At 46.7% G+C, this 14,636-nt stretch overlaps 1 protein-coding gene across 11 annotated transcripts in view; it reads right to left on the bottom strand.

The window, feature by feature from the left end:
* The window catches only part of Wdr20 (WD repeat domain 20), a 69,251-nt gene that overhangs the window by 4,330 nt on the left and 50,285 nt on the right, over window positions 1-14,636 (bottom strand). For 5 of the 11 annotated variants that reach the window (XM_006516203.4, XM_006516205.3, XM_030246900.1 and 2 more), the window contains 2 exons: window positions 5,573-6,832; window positions 2,939-3,003 (listed from right to left, as the gene is read on the bottom strand). The exons of 1 other annotated variant lie outside the window; for it this stretch is intronic. In XM_006516203.4, the coding sequence (XP_006516266.1) occupies window positions 2,941-3,003; window positions 5,573-6,832 (1,323 nt within the window). In that variant the 3' untranslated portion in view covers window positions 2,939-2,940. Of the gene's footprint in view, window positions 1-2,938; window positions 3,004-4,917; window positions 6,833-10,708; window positions 12,874-14,636 lie in introns of those variants that run through there. 5 more of the 11 variants (NM_001364272.1, NM_001364273.1, NM_027149.4 and 2 more) reach the window with 3 other exon arrangements.

Below are 14,636 nucleotides of genomic sequence, written 5' to 3'. Positions count from 1 at the left end.
TTTTGTTTTGTTTTTAATCACATTATGATTTTCTTTAAACACATTTGAAAATGCTATTAACCTGCCTTTTTAGACTTTAAAGCTATAGCGCTGAGAAAAAGCCGCGCTGCTCCTGTGGTGGGAAATTGGGAGGTCACTTTAAACTACAGGTTGAACATTTCTCCTGCTTTGCAGGACTCCTAGCCAACCCAACCTGCACCCATTAAGTCAGGTAGTAAGGAAACCCTGGAATTCTGTGAGGGCTGAGAGGCAGAGCATAGGGCTTGGCAGGCCACCGGCCTGGAGGACAGGCCGCTAAGCAAAAGCCCAGTGTCTCGGGAACTAAGAGGCAACAGCTGTATGGGGCAGCATGGGCCGGCTCCCTCTCACCTTGTCGCCCGGGCAGGGACCTGTCCTTAGAGCAGGACAACAAGCATGGCTGATGCTCCTGGGCAGTGAAGTCACCTACTGCTCCTGCTACCCTGGGCTCTAGGTGATCACAGCAGCCAAGCCCCAGCACAGAAGCCCAGCAGGGGTGAGGTGGGAAGAGCTCCTACAGAGGCCCACGGTGCCCTTGGCTCACTAGGCTGGCTAGGTGGCTGCAGAGCCAACTGGTAGACCTTCAGAGAGTTATCATTAGCATTACATTTGACCTTTTCACACTCAGAGAATCCCAGTGCCTCACTGAGAGCAGCTCACACAGCAGAATCTGGGCTGCTCAGTATCTGCATTTCATCTAGAAGCTAACTGAGACCATGGTCCACACAGAGTCATCCATGGTGTCTCACAAACATTAACAAGGCTCTGAATTTTACAGCATTTAACAGCTTCTCTCTTTTGGCTCACTGAGATTCCTTTTTATGAAGCTTGGATGTGAAAATGACTTAAAATTTATCTACATTTACAATGCATTCACACGTTTATTCAATGTCAATATACAGAGGACAGCCTCCAGTACTTCAGAAGTCAAGTATATGGTAAATCTTTTGCTGTGACAGGGACAAGGGAACAGCTAAAAGACAAAGCAGTGAAACAGAACATGGTTCTCAGAAATGAATAACAATACTGATATTCAAGCTTCATTAGTTATTGCGACATTAGGAGCTCAGTTTCCTGGTAGTTCACAGCAGGAGGGCTCTTCATGAAATTTATTCAAGTTGTGAAGAGATCAGATGAAAATGTAAGAAAGGAATACATGTATTACCTTGACTTTCACTGAAAATAAATATACCCATACAACTTTACACAATGTCACTTAATAACAGTCTTTAAAACCTAAGTACACAGAAGTAAAAATGCACGATTTTCATACTTTTACCTCAAGAGTCAGGAATTGAACCATGACACAAAGAAAATGTAATAAGTGCAGCATGAGTGAAAACCCCAGCATCATGGGACAGTTGCTCCATGAAAAGAACAGTCTTACAATTCAATCTGGGATCTGATTCGTCAAGGTAACAGCTGAATACAAGTGCTTTTCCACAAATGAGCCACAGGCTTTACCAGGGCCACACTGACGTCTCTGTTCCCTGGGACAGCCACCACATAGCACTTTGATGAGCACCTTGTTAACCTAAGCCAGCTTGTGGTGGTCCAGTCAGCCCAAGGCAAACAGCATGCTCTGACATAAACAGGGCATGGGGGTGTGGCGGCTCCCCCATGCATTCCCAGGACAGAGACCAGTTCAGCCTTAGAAACCAAACCCAAGCCAGAGGCCATGTCTTCAAGTCAGTACAGGCCTACCCAGAGAAGTGCACGGAGGCTCCATGGGTAAGGAGAGGGCCTCAACAGTGGTCACACATGCCTCAGTGCTGCAAACTGGTCCTGAGCCAAGATGTGTGACTAACTGCCCACAGCGTAGCGTGCACTCCAAGGTCAGCCACTGGAAAAGCCACCACTAAGCTCTGGCTGGCCGGCCGTGTCTTGTGTCCTGTTACTCTTTACACTTCCGAGCTTGCTCAACAAAGAAAACGTTTCCCTCCAGCAGGTGAGAGGGCCTTGTACACAGGCACACGTGTGCCTTATAAGGCAGGCTCACTCATTTTAGCACAAATTCAGAATGCATCATTACAGGATGGAAGGAACAGCTGTGCCCTGAGCGTTTAAGACAAACACTAGAGCAGACTACTGACCTGGGCCTTGTCCACCTAATTTAAGAGTGCCTCTGAAGACAATGTGGCTGCTCTCCTCTCCCTGCTGGCTTCTCTAATGGCCCTCACCCTGCATCCTGACCTCAGCAGCTCTCAGAGCACTTCTAAACTCAACCATCAGGACAAACTTAATCCTCTGCCCTGTGTAGGCTAATCTGGAGGCAGAAGCCACTACTAGCTGCAGGTATCACCCAGTCTCTCTGGAGCATTTGTTTAAGAGGAAGATACAACTTCTGAGCCTCTGCAGAGGGCTGGGATGTGGCGTGTTGGGCAGGGGTTGAGTCCTTTGGCATAATCCCTGGCACCACATGCACAGAGAAGGAAAACGGGGGGGGGGGGAGCTGGGGGCTGATTCACCATAGCTACAGGGCAGCTGCTTTCTCGAGTCACCAGAAAGGTTGTCTGCGGTGGGCAAGCAGGACAGACAGGAGGGTCCAACTGTCCAGTGGCCCTCACTGAGCCCGCAGACTCTGTCTGGGTCACAGCAAGCAGACTGGAACCCTGCCTTTAAGAGCCTCTTGCCAGTAGCTGTTTTAGTCCAGTAGCTAGTTACCAAAGATATTCTTGCTCATGAAAACGCTCAGGGAAGTTTTGATGAGGAAGCTCAAAGTTTGTTTAGAAAACTAAAAACATTTCTCTGGGTGGCTACTGTAGAAGCACAGTGGCCCTAGTCCTCATTCTTTGGAGATCAGGACCCACCATGGCAATCGGTGCAACCCCATGACACCCCACCACCTCTGTCTGCAGGGCACAAGGAGGAAGGAAGCCCCGCCCTCCAGCACCAGCACCCTCTTCTGGAGCTGCCGCACCTTTAGTTCTGGTCTTGGAGAACACCTTGCACTCTGTCCTCCTGCCTGCAGAACTGCTCTGCCGGCTGTCAAAGAAAGGGGGGCAGGAGTCAGTCAGGGGGGTAGAGCGGGCCTGGAGCAGCACCACGCCCTCCATGCAGGGGCCAGCCTGGGCCAGGTCATGCAACTAAGACAGCCCTCTAGAGCTGGCCTGGGCTCTTACCAGACCCTGAACCTAGCAGGGAGCCCAGGAGGGTAAGACACACACACAGCAAAGGACCCCAAACAGGGTTTCCAGGTTAATCATTAAGGACACAACACTTAGCAGCAGAAGTTGAAATATACTGTGACTAAACCCCAAATCACAAACTGTGACGTTTTTATGGGGATGCAGAAGAGAATTCATAGGTCTCCATCCGACAACATCAGCAGGGTCTTTTCTTTCCCCCTTTAAAGAAAGTAGTTTCCACCCTGTTCTACCTCCCCCGCTTCCCACTAGCGAGTGATTCGAGTCACTGTCAGCATCCTATCTATTTCCCCTTGATCCCAGCTCATGGGTCTAGGAATGCTACCAGGACAGGGCATCTGTAAGCTCCCATCATCTGTGCTGGGTCCACAGATACACATGCAATGGCCCCCTGCCAGCAAAGATACCCTCAAACTGAGAGACCACCATATGCTTCACCATAAACGTTACTTACCTATGACTGGCCACTCCCTATTTAGGCCAAACACACAGTCTTGAATTTGGAAACTGCATACTCAATGACTCCGAAGCATTTGACAATATCTCAGAAACTGCACAGAGTGTTTTATTTCTAGCCTGCCCACCCAGCAGCTCAATTTGATCTCTGAAGTTCTGAAAGTCTATATAGCAGCAGTCTTTGCTACCTCAGATCAGAACCCTACGAACAAAGGAGTCAATTTCCAGGGTAGATGGGACATGAGTACCCTTGTGAAGAGTTAGTTGCTCATGGAACAACATGAAATGCCTTGGCACACAGGTGAGATACGCTGGAGACTGCCACCATCTCATAGGCAGAATGTTTCGGTGGCTACCACATTAAACAGCAGCCACTTCTTGGGGGGGGGGGGGATAGGAATGGGGGGCGCCCAGATCCACCATGAACATGTAAGAGCAAGGGAAGGGGCCTGGGATATGGCCTGGATTTCTGGAAAGGGAAGCCAGTAGCTGACCACTGTCTACCAGAGTCTTGATACCTTGGAGACATAAAAGCCAAGTCTTCATTACTGAGCCAAGTTCACTCTAGACTCAATACAAACGATCATTACTGCTATATTTAACTACAAAGGTGTACAACACAGAAAAATAATCCTAAATGTTCTAAATAAATTAAGAAATAAAATAACTATCATTTTGATACAAAATACCCAGCTCAAGGAACTATCCTCCACTGTGAAAACTGGTGTTTGAAAAGAAATTCCTTGAGCAGCTGAGCTGGACCTAAGGAGCTGAAAGCAAACTGCCACAGGGGCAGTTGACCCAGCACTGCTCCTGAGGACACGGGCTAAGGGAGGGGTGGCACTCAGGGTAGGATCTGAGTCCTACAGCAGTGCTGTCTCCAAGAGTCCTGGACTCTCAGCTGCTGTACAAGAACATGACGGCTGTGTGTGTGTGTGTGTGTGTCTTTGTGCTTTTCCCCTGGGGGACCTGAACCCACCAAATGCCAAGTCAGGAGGCACGCTGCAGCCTGGACACCTAACAGTCCTCACAGAGCAGAACAGAGGAACCTGTCCTTGGCTTCCAGCCAACTTCCTGCCCCTCCCACTCCATACAACAAAACAGTCAGACCCTCTCTTCTGCTGTTGGGGAAAAACTAAGTATGTGCATCTAACATGTGAGTCTTAGCTGATGTGGCAAGAGGGAGGCCTTCTGAAAGCCGTGGCTGCTGTCCTTGGCCACCGAACATCTAAACTGCCCAGCTCCGGAACACGTGGGGACTTTAGTGCACAATTTGAATCAGAGTTCTACAAACTGCTTCTTTGAAAAAAGATGTTTATTAAACAATTTTAATTGTCATAAAATGACTAAAATGGGTTTTAAAAATTAAGGCTCTTCTCTTTCTGTGGATTGCCAGACAATGTAAAAATAATATCAATCAACCCTGATGAATGCTTTGTTCCTAAGTTAACTTTCATAAATTCCTAAGTTATTTTATAATTTAAGATAAAAAGTTGGACTATAAATGATAATTAATACCCATGTGTACTGACATACACTGACCAGGTATACAATAATCTAGTTGAGTGGTTACGCAAAAAATATCCCAGTTAAAGCATAAATTTTGACTTTAGCATTTTAATGTCATTATTTCTCCACACTGTCATGATTTCCCTAAAACTGAAATAGCCTCATACAGGAGCGCTAACTTTGGGACTCTATATACCCAGAGGGATGATTGACTTGGCTGGCAATTAGTCTGATTATATATTTTTTAAATGCTCTAAGGTGAATTATCAAATGATTCAGAATTACATGGCATGCAGTATCCAAAATTATGGCTCTGATGCATTTAGATTTACATTAAGAAGTGTCATTCACATTCATTGTACATCCCACCCCTCCCACAAGAAATAAAAATCACTACCTAGTCAAGTTCTAGATCTGGTGCAGCATTAAGGATTAAAACTTACCACTTTACCGGGCCTTGCCCATGTGCAAATAAATCCCTCCTGACAAGCAGTGACTATACAGTCTTCAAGAAAAACCAATACCGTCAGTCTTTCATGAGCTATCTTTTTACAGATCAGTGGCTCTAACAAGGGAACATCTTCCATCCGAGGACACAGGGATGTCCCCAGAGTTTTAGCTGGGTCCGTTTTGGCTTTAGTAACTAGGTTCAGTTTATCACTGCTCTTGCTGGAAATGTGTCCCATACTATGGTTTCGTTTATGGTCTTTCTCGTGGTGTCTCTCCTTCCGGTCATGTAGCGACAGAGTTGCAAACTTGCTGACCCCGGAGGCAATGGCCCCGTCCATGACGCTGCCTTTGCTAGCAGCATTGGAGACTGCTGAATGTGGAAGGCTATTGGACCGTGGCAATGGAGGGGGCACAGAGTTCCCAGGTGTAGTGACACTGTTCCCATTGCTTCCGGCAGGCGGACTTGTGGCATTCATAACGTTTGTATGTGTCCTTGCTCTTGAGAGGGGCTGGTGAGGGAAAAGGATGTCTTCTGTAAGGTCCCATAAACACAGCTGTGTATCCTGGCCCACCGAACCAAACCGATACGTAACACTTACAGGGCGACTGTCTGTAGAGTTCCGTTTGGATAGCCTAGACTGTGTACTGTTCGCTCGATCTCTGCCAAAATGAAGAAGGTCCTGGAAGTCCTCGTCACTGCCACTAAACTCCATAGGGTCACTTTCTTCTACACTAGTAGTATAGGGATCAAATGCTACAACACTGACCCAGGATTTGTGCCCATGGCCTCTAGCTATTACTCGGCAGTCTAGAAAGGACCAGACTGTCACCAAGTCGTCCTCTCCACCTGTCACAATGTACTTGCCATCTGGGCTCCAGCACACACAAAGCAAGCCCCCAAAGTAGCTTTTCATTGTACCGTGCAGCTCCACTGAGTCAAAGTTGAACACACGCAGAAACCCGTCCTGGCTCACACACGCTAAGAACTTGCCATCTGGGGAGAAAGCAAACTCGTTGAGGGCCCCCTCGCCCACCGTCCACTTAAGGAGAGGGTTCCTCGTGGATTTGCTCTTGCAAGTGTGCACGGCAAAGCTTTCTCCCTGCTTCAGGAGCTGGTAGTGGGGGGCTGTGGTGCCACAAGTGTGCTCCACATTATATAAGTACATGTTCCCACTTGAATGGGCTACTAGGAAAAGGCTTTCCGAACCAGGAACCCATTTGACACAGGTTACGCGGGACTTGTCTATTAGTCTCTGTGAAGACAAAGAGAACACGTTATCACAATGGAGAAGTTAAGGTCTACTTTTCCAGAAAAAAACCTGTCTGCTTCTTGGTAAGAAGGTAATGGTCCATCCAGGCACTCCACACTTTGTCAGGCAGGCCAGTGAAGCACATGTGGCCCATCCCAGAACTGCACTTGGGTGTCAGTCATTTGATAACTACCTGCTGAGAGCCTACTCTGTGCCAGGTATCAGGTCCCGGGCACACAGGGGCAAGACAGCCTTTGCCCCTGATGGCAGGGGCGGCTCAATGTTTTGCTTCAACTACAGCAGCTTCCTCTCGATGAGGACTCAGAGGACGAGTTTCAGTCCTCACAGCTTTCTTTGCCTTTGTCACTGCAGGCCATGGGCTGACTACATTGTCCCTTTTTGTGGCTGCTCAAGGGCAAGGAATCATCGTAGCCTGTGACCAGCAGAACACAGAACTTGAAAGCATACTTCCTGGGTGGGCAGGATGCAGCTCTGGACTCACTGTGGCTTTCCTCAATCCAGACGATGAACTGTGAGTGTCTTACCCACATCTCCTCATTCTCTCTGGAACAGGATGGAGGTTAGCTCAGGAGTCTGCTCTACCACTACCATTGTGTTCAGTGCTCACCTCTGGTCCACTGACCTAGCTGCCTCTTTAGCTGCTTGTATCAGTGTCTTGTCTTTAAAACCAAACTAACGAAAGCCAGACATGAACGCCACTCAAGATATACAGAAGGGGTAGCCTTCTTCTCTGTGCAGACCCTGCGATAGGGCTCACTAGGACACACACCCTCTACAGGCTGTAGTCTCAAAATCACATTACCAGAAATAACCAATTCCCAATCCTGCCACACAGCTGCCAGGCAGTCTCTGTTAAGCCTACACTCTTTACTGGGTCAGCCTAGAAACGCTTAAGCACTTCCGTTTTGCCTAACTGGCTGGGGTTCCCCAACATGAATCTCAGGGCACACTGCTATGGGCTTGAGCTATAGCCATCTGCCCAATTGGTCTGATGACCATGTTAAAGCAATTTTTTTTACAAAAAATTATAGAAATTAAATGATGTGATTTAAGAAAAAATAAAGAACAGAAGCTGGGGTGCCACCTGCATGAGGATCTGGGTCTCATACACAGCGTTATGAGCAACAGCAGTAAGAACAATGATAAAGGACAGGACAGAAAAGAAATGCAAGCTCATGCAAAAAGAAAAGACCTTGCAAGAAATAGACTACTAACAAATCACTGGCAGGAATACTTGGGACCCTAAAAGTCTATCCACAGCATGGAGGCCTGGAGCTCCAAGTTCTTAGGTTTAGGCAGAGTATCAGCTACCACTGCTACTGGCACAGAACATGACTGGCATCTTAGACCAGTAAGTACTGCCTTTGGGGATACTGTTGTTTGTTTGTTTGTTTGTTGTTCCCTGACTCCTGTTTCCTGCTTGGTGACCTGCCGTATGCTAATGTCAGTAGCCTGAACACCTAGCACTACTCTGCAAGATTCCATTAGGCCATCATAATTTCTTAGCAAGGGCTCTGGTCATTTTCAAGGCTAGACCATAGCTTTAGGGAAAGAGGATATTAGGAGGATGAAGAAATGAAGAGACATCCAGCTCTCCGGAGCCTGAAGGCTCACGCTGAGTCTCTGTGTGTCCACTAGGTCATGTTGCCCCGGCACTCCTCACTCTGCACCCGGGGACATGACTATGGCAGATGGGCATGTTCTAAAGGTGTGGATTCCCTGTGCAGGGAGGGCTGGGTTAGAGCCGCACTGCTGGCTGATCCGAGTCCACTTCCCCAAGCACTATTACTCTACTACAGGTGAGAAAGTTGAAGGTCACGAAAGCTTCTAGCAGGAGGATTAGGAGTAAATTTTTAACTACAGCCTTAAACTACAATGGAAAAATTTTACTGTAACTCAAAAAATGTAATCCTGGTAAGAAAGTGCAGCCAAAAGTGTGACTGCCCAACCGACACAGCAACAGTGCCTTTAGTGGCGCTACTGCAGTGACCAGAAGCATTACAGGGCAGTCTCACTCACGAACCAGAAGTGTGCACTACGGTCACCCTAAACAATGTGTGCATGTAAGTGACAGAGAAAACTCTCCATACCACGTGCTGCGGTATGCCATCCTCACTGTTACGTTCCGGCCCTGGGAACTGAGCACACCAGTGTGAGCAGTGACAGACCACACCCAAGGGGCACAGCATGGCAAGAGGCTTTACATTCACGCTATAATGCTCCAAACAACCCCTCCACAGTGAAGGCACTCATAACACATGTGCATGACTTCAGCAGAAAGCCTCTCTTGGCCTCCTCCTCTGTACTCAGGACCAACTGGGATTAGCTCATCTATCCATGGTGCATGACCTCATAACTGCCAGAGACAGCACAACTCTCACCTCTGCTTTCCCATTCAGTGATGCAACCTATAATTTCAGAAATCTTCTGAGATTACAAATCACACAGATAGACAGCTGATGCTGGAAGCTCCTACTGTGCACAGGGGCAGCCTAATCGCCTCTCACAGAGACTGTAACAAATTTTGTTCCCTCCAGAGCCTACTTTCCCTATCAAAAGGTAGAGCCCTTGAAGAAACAGAAGTTCAAAGGTCAGCAAACTTGTCTGAAGTCACACCCATTCACATCCTCACTCAGCACTGTGTCCTGTCAGGCACTCATACAGCATCCATTAAAACTGCCATCCCATTTCACATAGTCGATGTGGGGTGATGATGGAAAGGCTGGGTGGAGGGCAGCTAGAAGATGCCTCTTAATCTGGTAGGGGTCAGTGGACAAAACAGGGAGGCGGGCACAAGGTATGCTGACAAGACCTGGGACTAGCTGGGACAGATGCAGGCACTTAAGAGGCTGTTACAGTAGCAGTGTGCTTCTGAGAGTGGCTCCAACATGGTTAGCTGCCTTGTGTCCCATGGTAAAATGTGAGCTGGTCTCAAGCCCAGCCTGCCGTGGTCACCAGCAAAGGTTCCCTGCAACAGAGTGTTGGCCTAGCTGACACCACAGCCAAGTGGGAAATGCAGCCCCCTCACCACAGAGTCACCAATTCCAGTTGTTCTAGGTTATTATTACTTTGAGTGTAACAAAGAGAACAAAAAGTGTCCTATGCCCAGCTTTCAAATAAATAAGCAAACACCTGGAATAGTTTATCCTATAAATGTAAGAATTAAATTTTCAAAGAGAATGTATGGATGGTAGTTACGCTCCACAGGGAGTCCCAGGCCAGCTAAGAGGACCTGGCAAGACTGTCTCAAAAACAAAACAAAACACAATTTTACACAGCCCAGCCTCTACACCAAAAAGGTCATGTTTTTATTTCAGAAAACATCTGCTGAAAAAAATGATAGATTCCTGTTAGAAGCCAGCATTAGGTGGTGGGATCTTGTCGTTGGTTCTGGGCTCTCACAGGAGCAAACCCTCATTTAGATAAGCATTTGGAAAGCTGTCCCAGCAAAACCCTATTTCTGTATGTAATTAGTACTGTACAGAGGTAGGCGGGGAGACAGAAGCAAAAGGGCCGGCCCAGGCTCTCACACAGCAGCTGAGAAGCTGAAAACGGCTGGAGCACCTGGAGTAACAATCACGTGGGACACAGGGCTGTGACTAAGGTCCCAGGATGGAGCCATGCTCTGGCCCTGGAGCCCTATACTGCCCCTTCCTTGTTGCTGGCCTCAAAGGAGATGCATTGTAAATGCAAAACACACACTGGATTCTGCAGTTGTAGGATGGAAAGGAATGCCAATCATCTTATTCCTTGTTTTTACATTGTACAGTAAAATATTTGAGTGTATGAGATAAAATACAATATATTCTTAAAGTTAATTTCACCTGGTTTTCACCCTTTGAAACTGCGAGTGCATACCTACAGCTCACTCTGTATCCCTTGACGTCCACACCACTGCAGACAGGATCATCAAAGGCTCTGAAAAGGGATGGGACAGAACAAGGTGGACTCCCTCAGCAGAAGGGACGGAATGGAAGGTCAAGTGGGGATGAACTGGTTAGGAGGCCATGAACAGAGGTGACATGTGGGGGTGGGGAGAAGGGGAGAAGGGTATAAAGACCCCAAGTTACGCCTGTGCTGAGAATGAGCAGAAAAGTCAAGCAAGGCAGCATTGGGAGCAACACGAGCCTGTGACATCCTGGGGTCTCCAATGAAGCATGGTGGAATGTAGACCTCTGGAAAACTCTACCCAGAGGGTGCACAACAAGGCCATCTGGTCATTTTTTACTATACTGACCACAGAGCTCTCCATTAAACAGCCGGCTTCCTAAGGACTAAAGCCCGTCTTCAAAACCACTTTGTGAACACAAGAAAAACCCAACTCATTTCATGCCCACACCACAGCAGAACCCTGACGTTTTTGTGAGCACAGGGCAGGGCTCAAGCTCTAGGTTCTCCATGGTCCTGACCACTTGCCAGAGCTCACCGTCTCCCTCAGCCTCGAGCAAGCTCACTTTGGACTTGCTCAAAGTAACTCAAGGAAAAAAAAAATCACACCAAGTAAGAAAAACGCATCTGCCCACTGCATTAGCAGGAGAGTCCCTGGGTCATCACAAGGAAACCTATCTGTAGCCACATCAATGATAATTAATGTGACCTGAAGCTTTCTGAAGCATTTCATTCACTTTTATTTTGTCTTATTCTACCAACAGGACAAGTAGGAAAAATATTTGGGGGTGGGTATGCATTCTACTACACAGACATTAATTTATAATAATATTTTAAAAAACTATTAGGGGCTGGTGAGATGGCTCAGTGGGTAAGAGCACCCGACTGCTCTTCCGAAGGTTCGAAGTTCAAATCCCAGCAACCACATGGTGGCTTACAACCACCCATAATGAGATCTGACTCCCTCTTCTGGAGTGTCTGAAGACAGCTACAGTGTACTTACATATAATAAATAAATAAATAAATAAATAATCTTTAAAAAAAAACTATTAAAAACGACATAAAATAAAAATACACATACACACACAAAAAGCAAAACAGATGTAAGTGGAGAGGCCTGAAGCTCACCCAGAGAAGGCTTATATTAGAAAATGGTATTTTTAAAGCCACCAAGAAAGGATCAGATATCATTTTTACCAATGTTAAAACTTTAAGAAGTCGATCACTGTGTACTCATTTCATTTCTTCAGTTAAAAAAAGCAACAAAACCAAACTGACATAATGCAGCCCACTCTTAAACATCAGAACCAGTCAGATAGAGCACTGCACAGCAGGTCCCGCTCCTGGAGTCCCCAGACAGGAGGACTCTAACTGAACTGGGAGTATCACCCCGTCCATAACCCATCTCCTCCCCAACACACACACACAACATACAACACACACACACACACACACACACACACACACACACACACACACACAATCAAGCTAGACTTGATCGAAACACAGGACACGTGTGCCTGCTTTGGCCTCAAAGTTTAGAACAGAGGGTCCTAATATCAGTAATAAAAGTAGCCAAGATAACAAGCTCTTTTATATTTTATGGCTTACCACAATCAAAACATAACTTAAAATTCCCTTGTAGTTGTCAAACTACAGAGAATAAATGGTGGGGAATGCCCCGTCATAAGTAGGACATCTCTATCCCCTGTCCCAAGGCTCAGGGAACAGAGAAGAAAGGGGCAGAGAGACCGAGAGATGGCTGAGCAGTTAAGCACACTGCCTACTCTCCTAGTGGACAGGGACTCAATTCCCAGCACACACATGGTGGCTCACAGCTCCAGAAGATCTAAGGCCTTCTTCTGGACTCCAAAGGCCTGAGACATGCACATGGTCCAGTTTACACACAAGCAAACACCCACACATTACAGTAAAGTGAGTGAACAGGCTGGAGAAGGGAAGCTGGGAGGGAAAGAGCCGCCCATGCGTGGGGACTGATTCCCGCACCTGTGCTTTCCTTTTTGTTGTTAGTCTTAAAGACTTACTTGTCAGGATTCTGTCACTCGATTCTGACCTCCAAGAGGAGGTATGAACATGCACATACATGCATAGACACACACGAATAAATCTTTAAAAAAGAAAATGCCATTATTATAAATGCATTATTAATACATAATATTTAAAAAAAAAAAAAACACTTTCAAGTTGGGCAGTAGTTGTACATGCTTTTAATCCCAGTACTGGGGGAGGCAGAGGCCAGCCTGGTCTACGAAGTGAGTTCCAGAACAGCCAGAGCTACACAGAGAGACCCTGTCTCAAAACCCAAAACCAAGCAAGCAAACAAGCAAACAAAAATACTTTCAAAATTCCTTTAAGTCACCATCCTGTGTATATACCCCAAATCAGAATTTTTACAAAGAAAAATTTGGTTATTATAACAGGTGTCCCTTTGTAACACTTCTTCCCCAACATATAGCCAGTAGTTAACAAACTCACTCTTGGGTGCTCCAGCAAGCCAGAAACCCTGATCACAACGTCTGGGTAGACACCACCATCTTGTTGATGAACTGTGTGGCAATACACATACAGGTAACAATAAACAGGGACCTCAGATCTACTTTAAGAAACTAGAAAAGGGAGAGGCAAGAGGGAGCCGAGGACTTCACTTCCCACAAGAGTCTAGAAGGACTGGGTATTTCCCCTTCCTTCTGGTCAGAAGTGGGCAGAACTCCACGAGTCTCTGCAGTGTCTGGGAATAGGCCCAACACTAGGAACAAGACAGTGCCAGGGCTCCCTTCTGTTCAGTCCTGGAGGAACCAGGGGCAGACTCAAGGCCAGCAGGCCTCTCTACAGAAAAGTGGGAAACCTCCAGTTATTGCCCCATTAACAAAGAAAGGAGGAAGCCAGGCAAGGTACGTCACGCCTTTGATCCTAGCACTGGGAGATGGAGGCAGATGGATCTCTGTAAGTTTGAGGCCAGCCTGGTCTACAGAGTAAGTTCCTGAACAGTCAGGGCTGTTATACAGAGAAACTCTGTCTTGAAAATCAAACAAACAAAAAAAAACCAACCACCACCACCCCCAATACAAAAAAGAAAAATCAGAGGGGGGGAGAGGGAGAGAGAGAGGGAGGGAAAGAGGGAGACTATGATGGTTAACAGTAAGCACTAGGATTTATAGGTGATGTTTTCCTGGCTTTTCTATTTTCTAGTTTTTCTATAAACAAGCACTTAAAATTCTTACAGTTCTAATTTGCAGGCAAAAAATATTACCTTTGAAATTATACTTGTTTTCAGATATAAAAATGTTATCTATTTTTATTTCCAGTACATATGAAGAACTTACAATTGCATTTTCTTCACACATCTGAAAGTCTTATGTACCAGTACCAGACATCAGAACTGAGGCATGCAACTGTGTACCATGAATGTAGTAGCAGGTAGGCAGGGAAGGGATCTAGTGAGGAAGATACAAAGAGACCACATGGCTTTGACAAGCAGGCCACTCTGCCTTACCAATGGTGGGTCTCTGCCCTACAAAATTAAACAAAAACCCCAAAACCCCTTTATCCTTCAAATTCATTCTACAATATCTGCTCCAATCTTGTTCTTCCCACCCAGCAGCTGAGGAGAGGTGAGGCACAGACCACAGCATGCAAACAGTTGTTTTGAACCCTCCTCTGTTGGCAGGTGTGCATCTGTGTCTAGGTACTACTGAATTTGCTGCTGTGGGGCACTATCTGGTTGTCTGGTGTTCTGAGGAACGGCATGAGAGGGCTACAGTCCTGGAGCGCAGTCAGCTCCGTCTCAGGCGCCTTTTTACTCCTAGAATACTCTCCCCACAGACCCTTGCATGGATTCTCAGAGCTGTGTTCACATGCTGGCAAACCTCAAGTTTTT

The sequence above is a fragment of the Mus musculus genome, chromosome 12 (genome assembly GCF_000001635.26).
Source record: "Mus musculus strain C57BL/6J chromosome 12, GRCm38.p6 C57BL/6J".
NCBI classification, from domain to species: Eukaryota; Metazoa; Chordata; class Mammalia; order Rodentia; family Muridae; genus Mus; species Mus musculus.
This window is presented reverse-complemented; position numbering and strand designations above follow the sequence as displayed.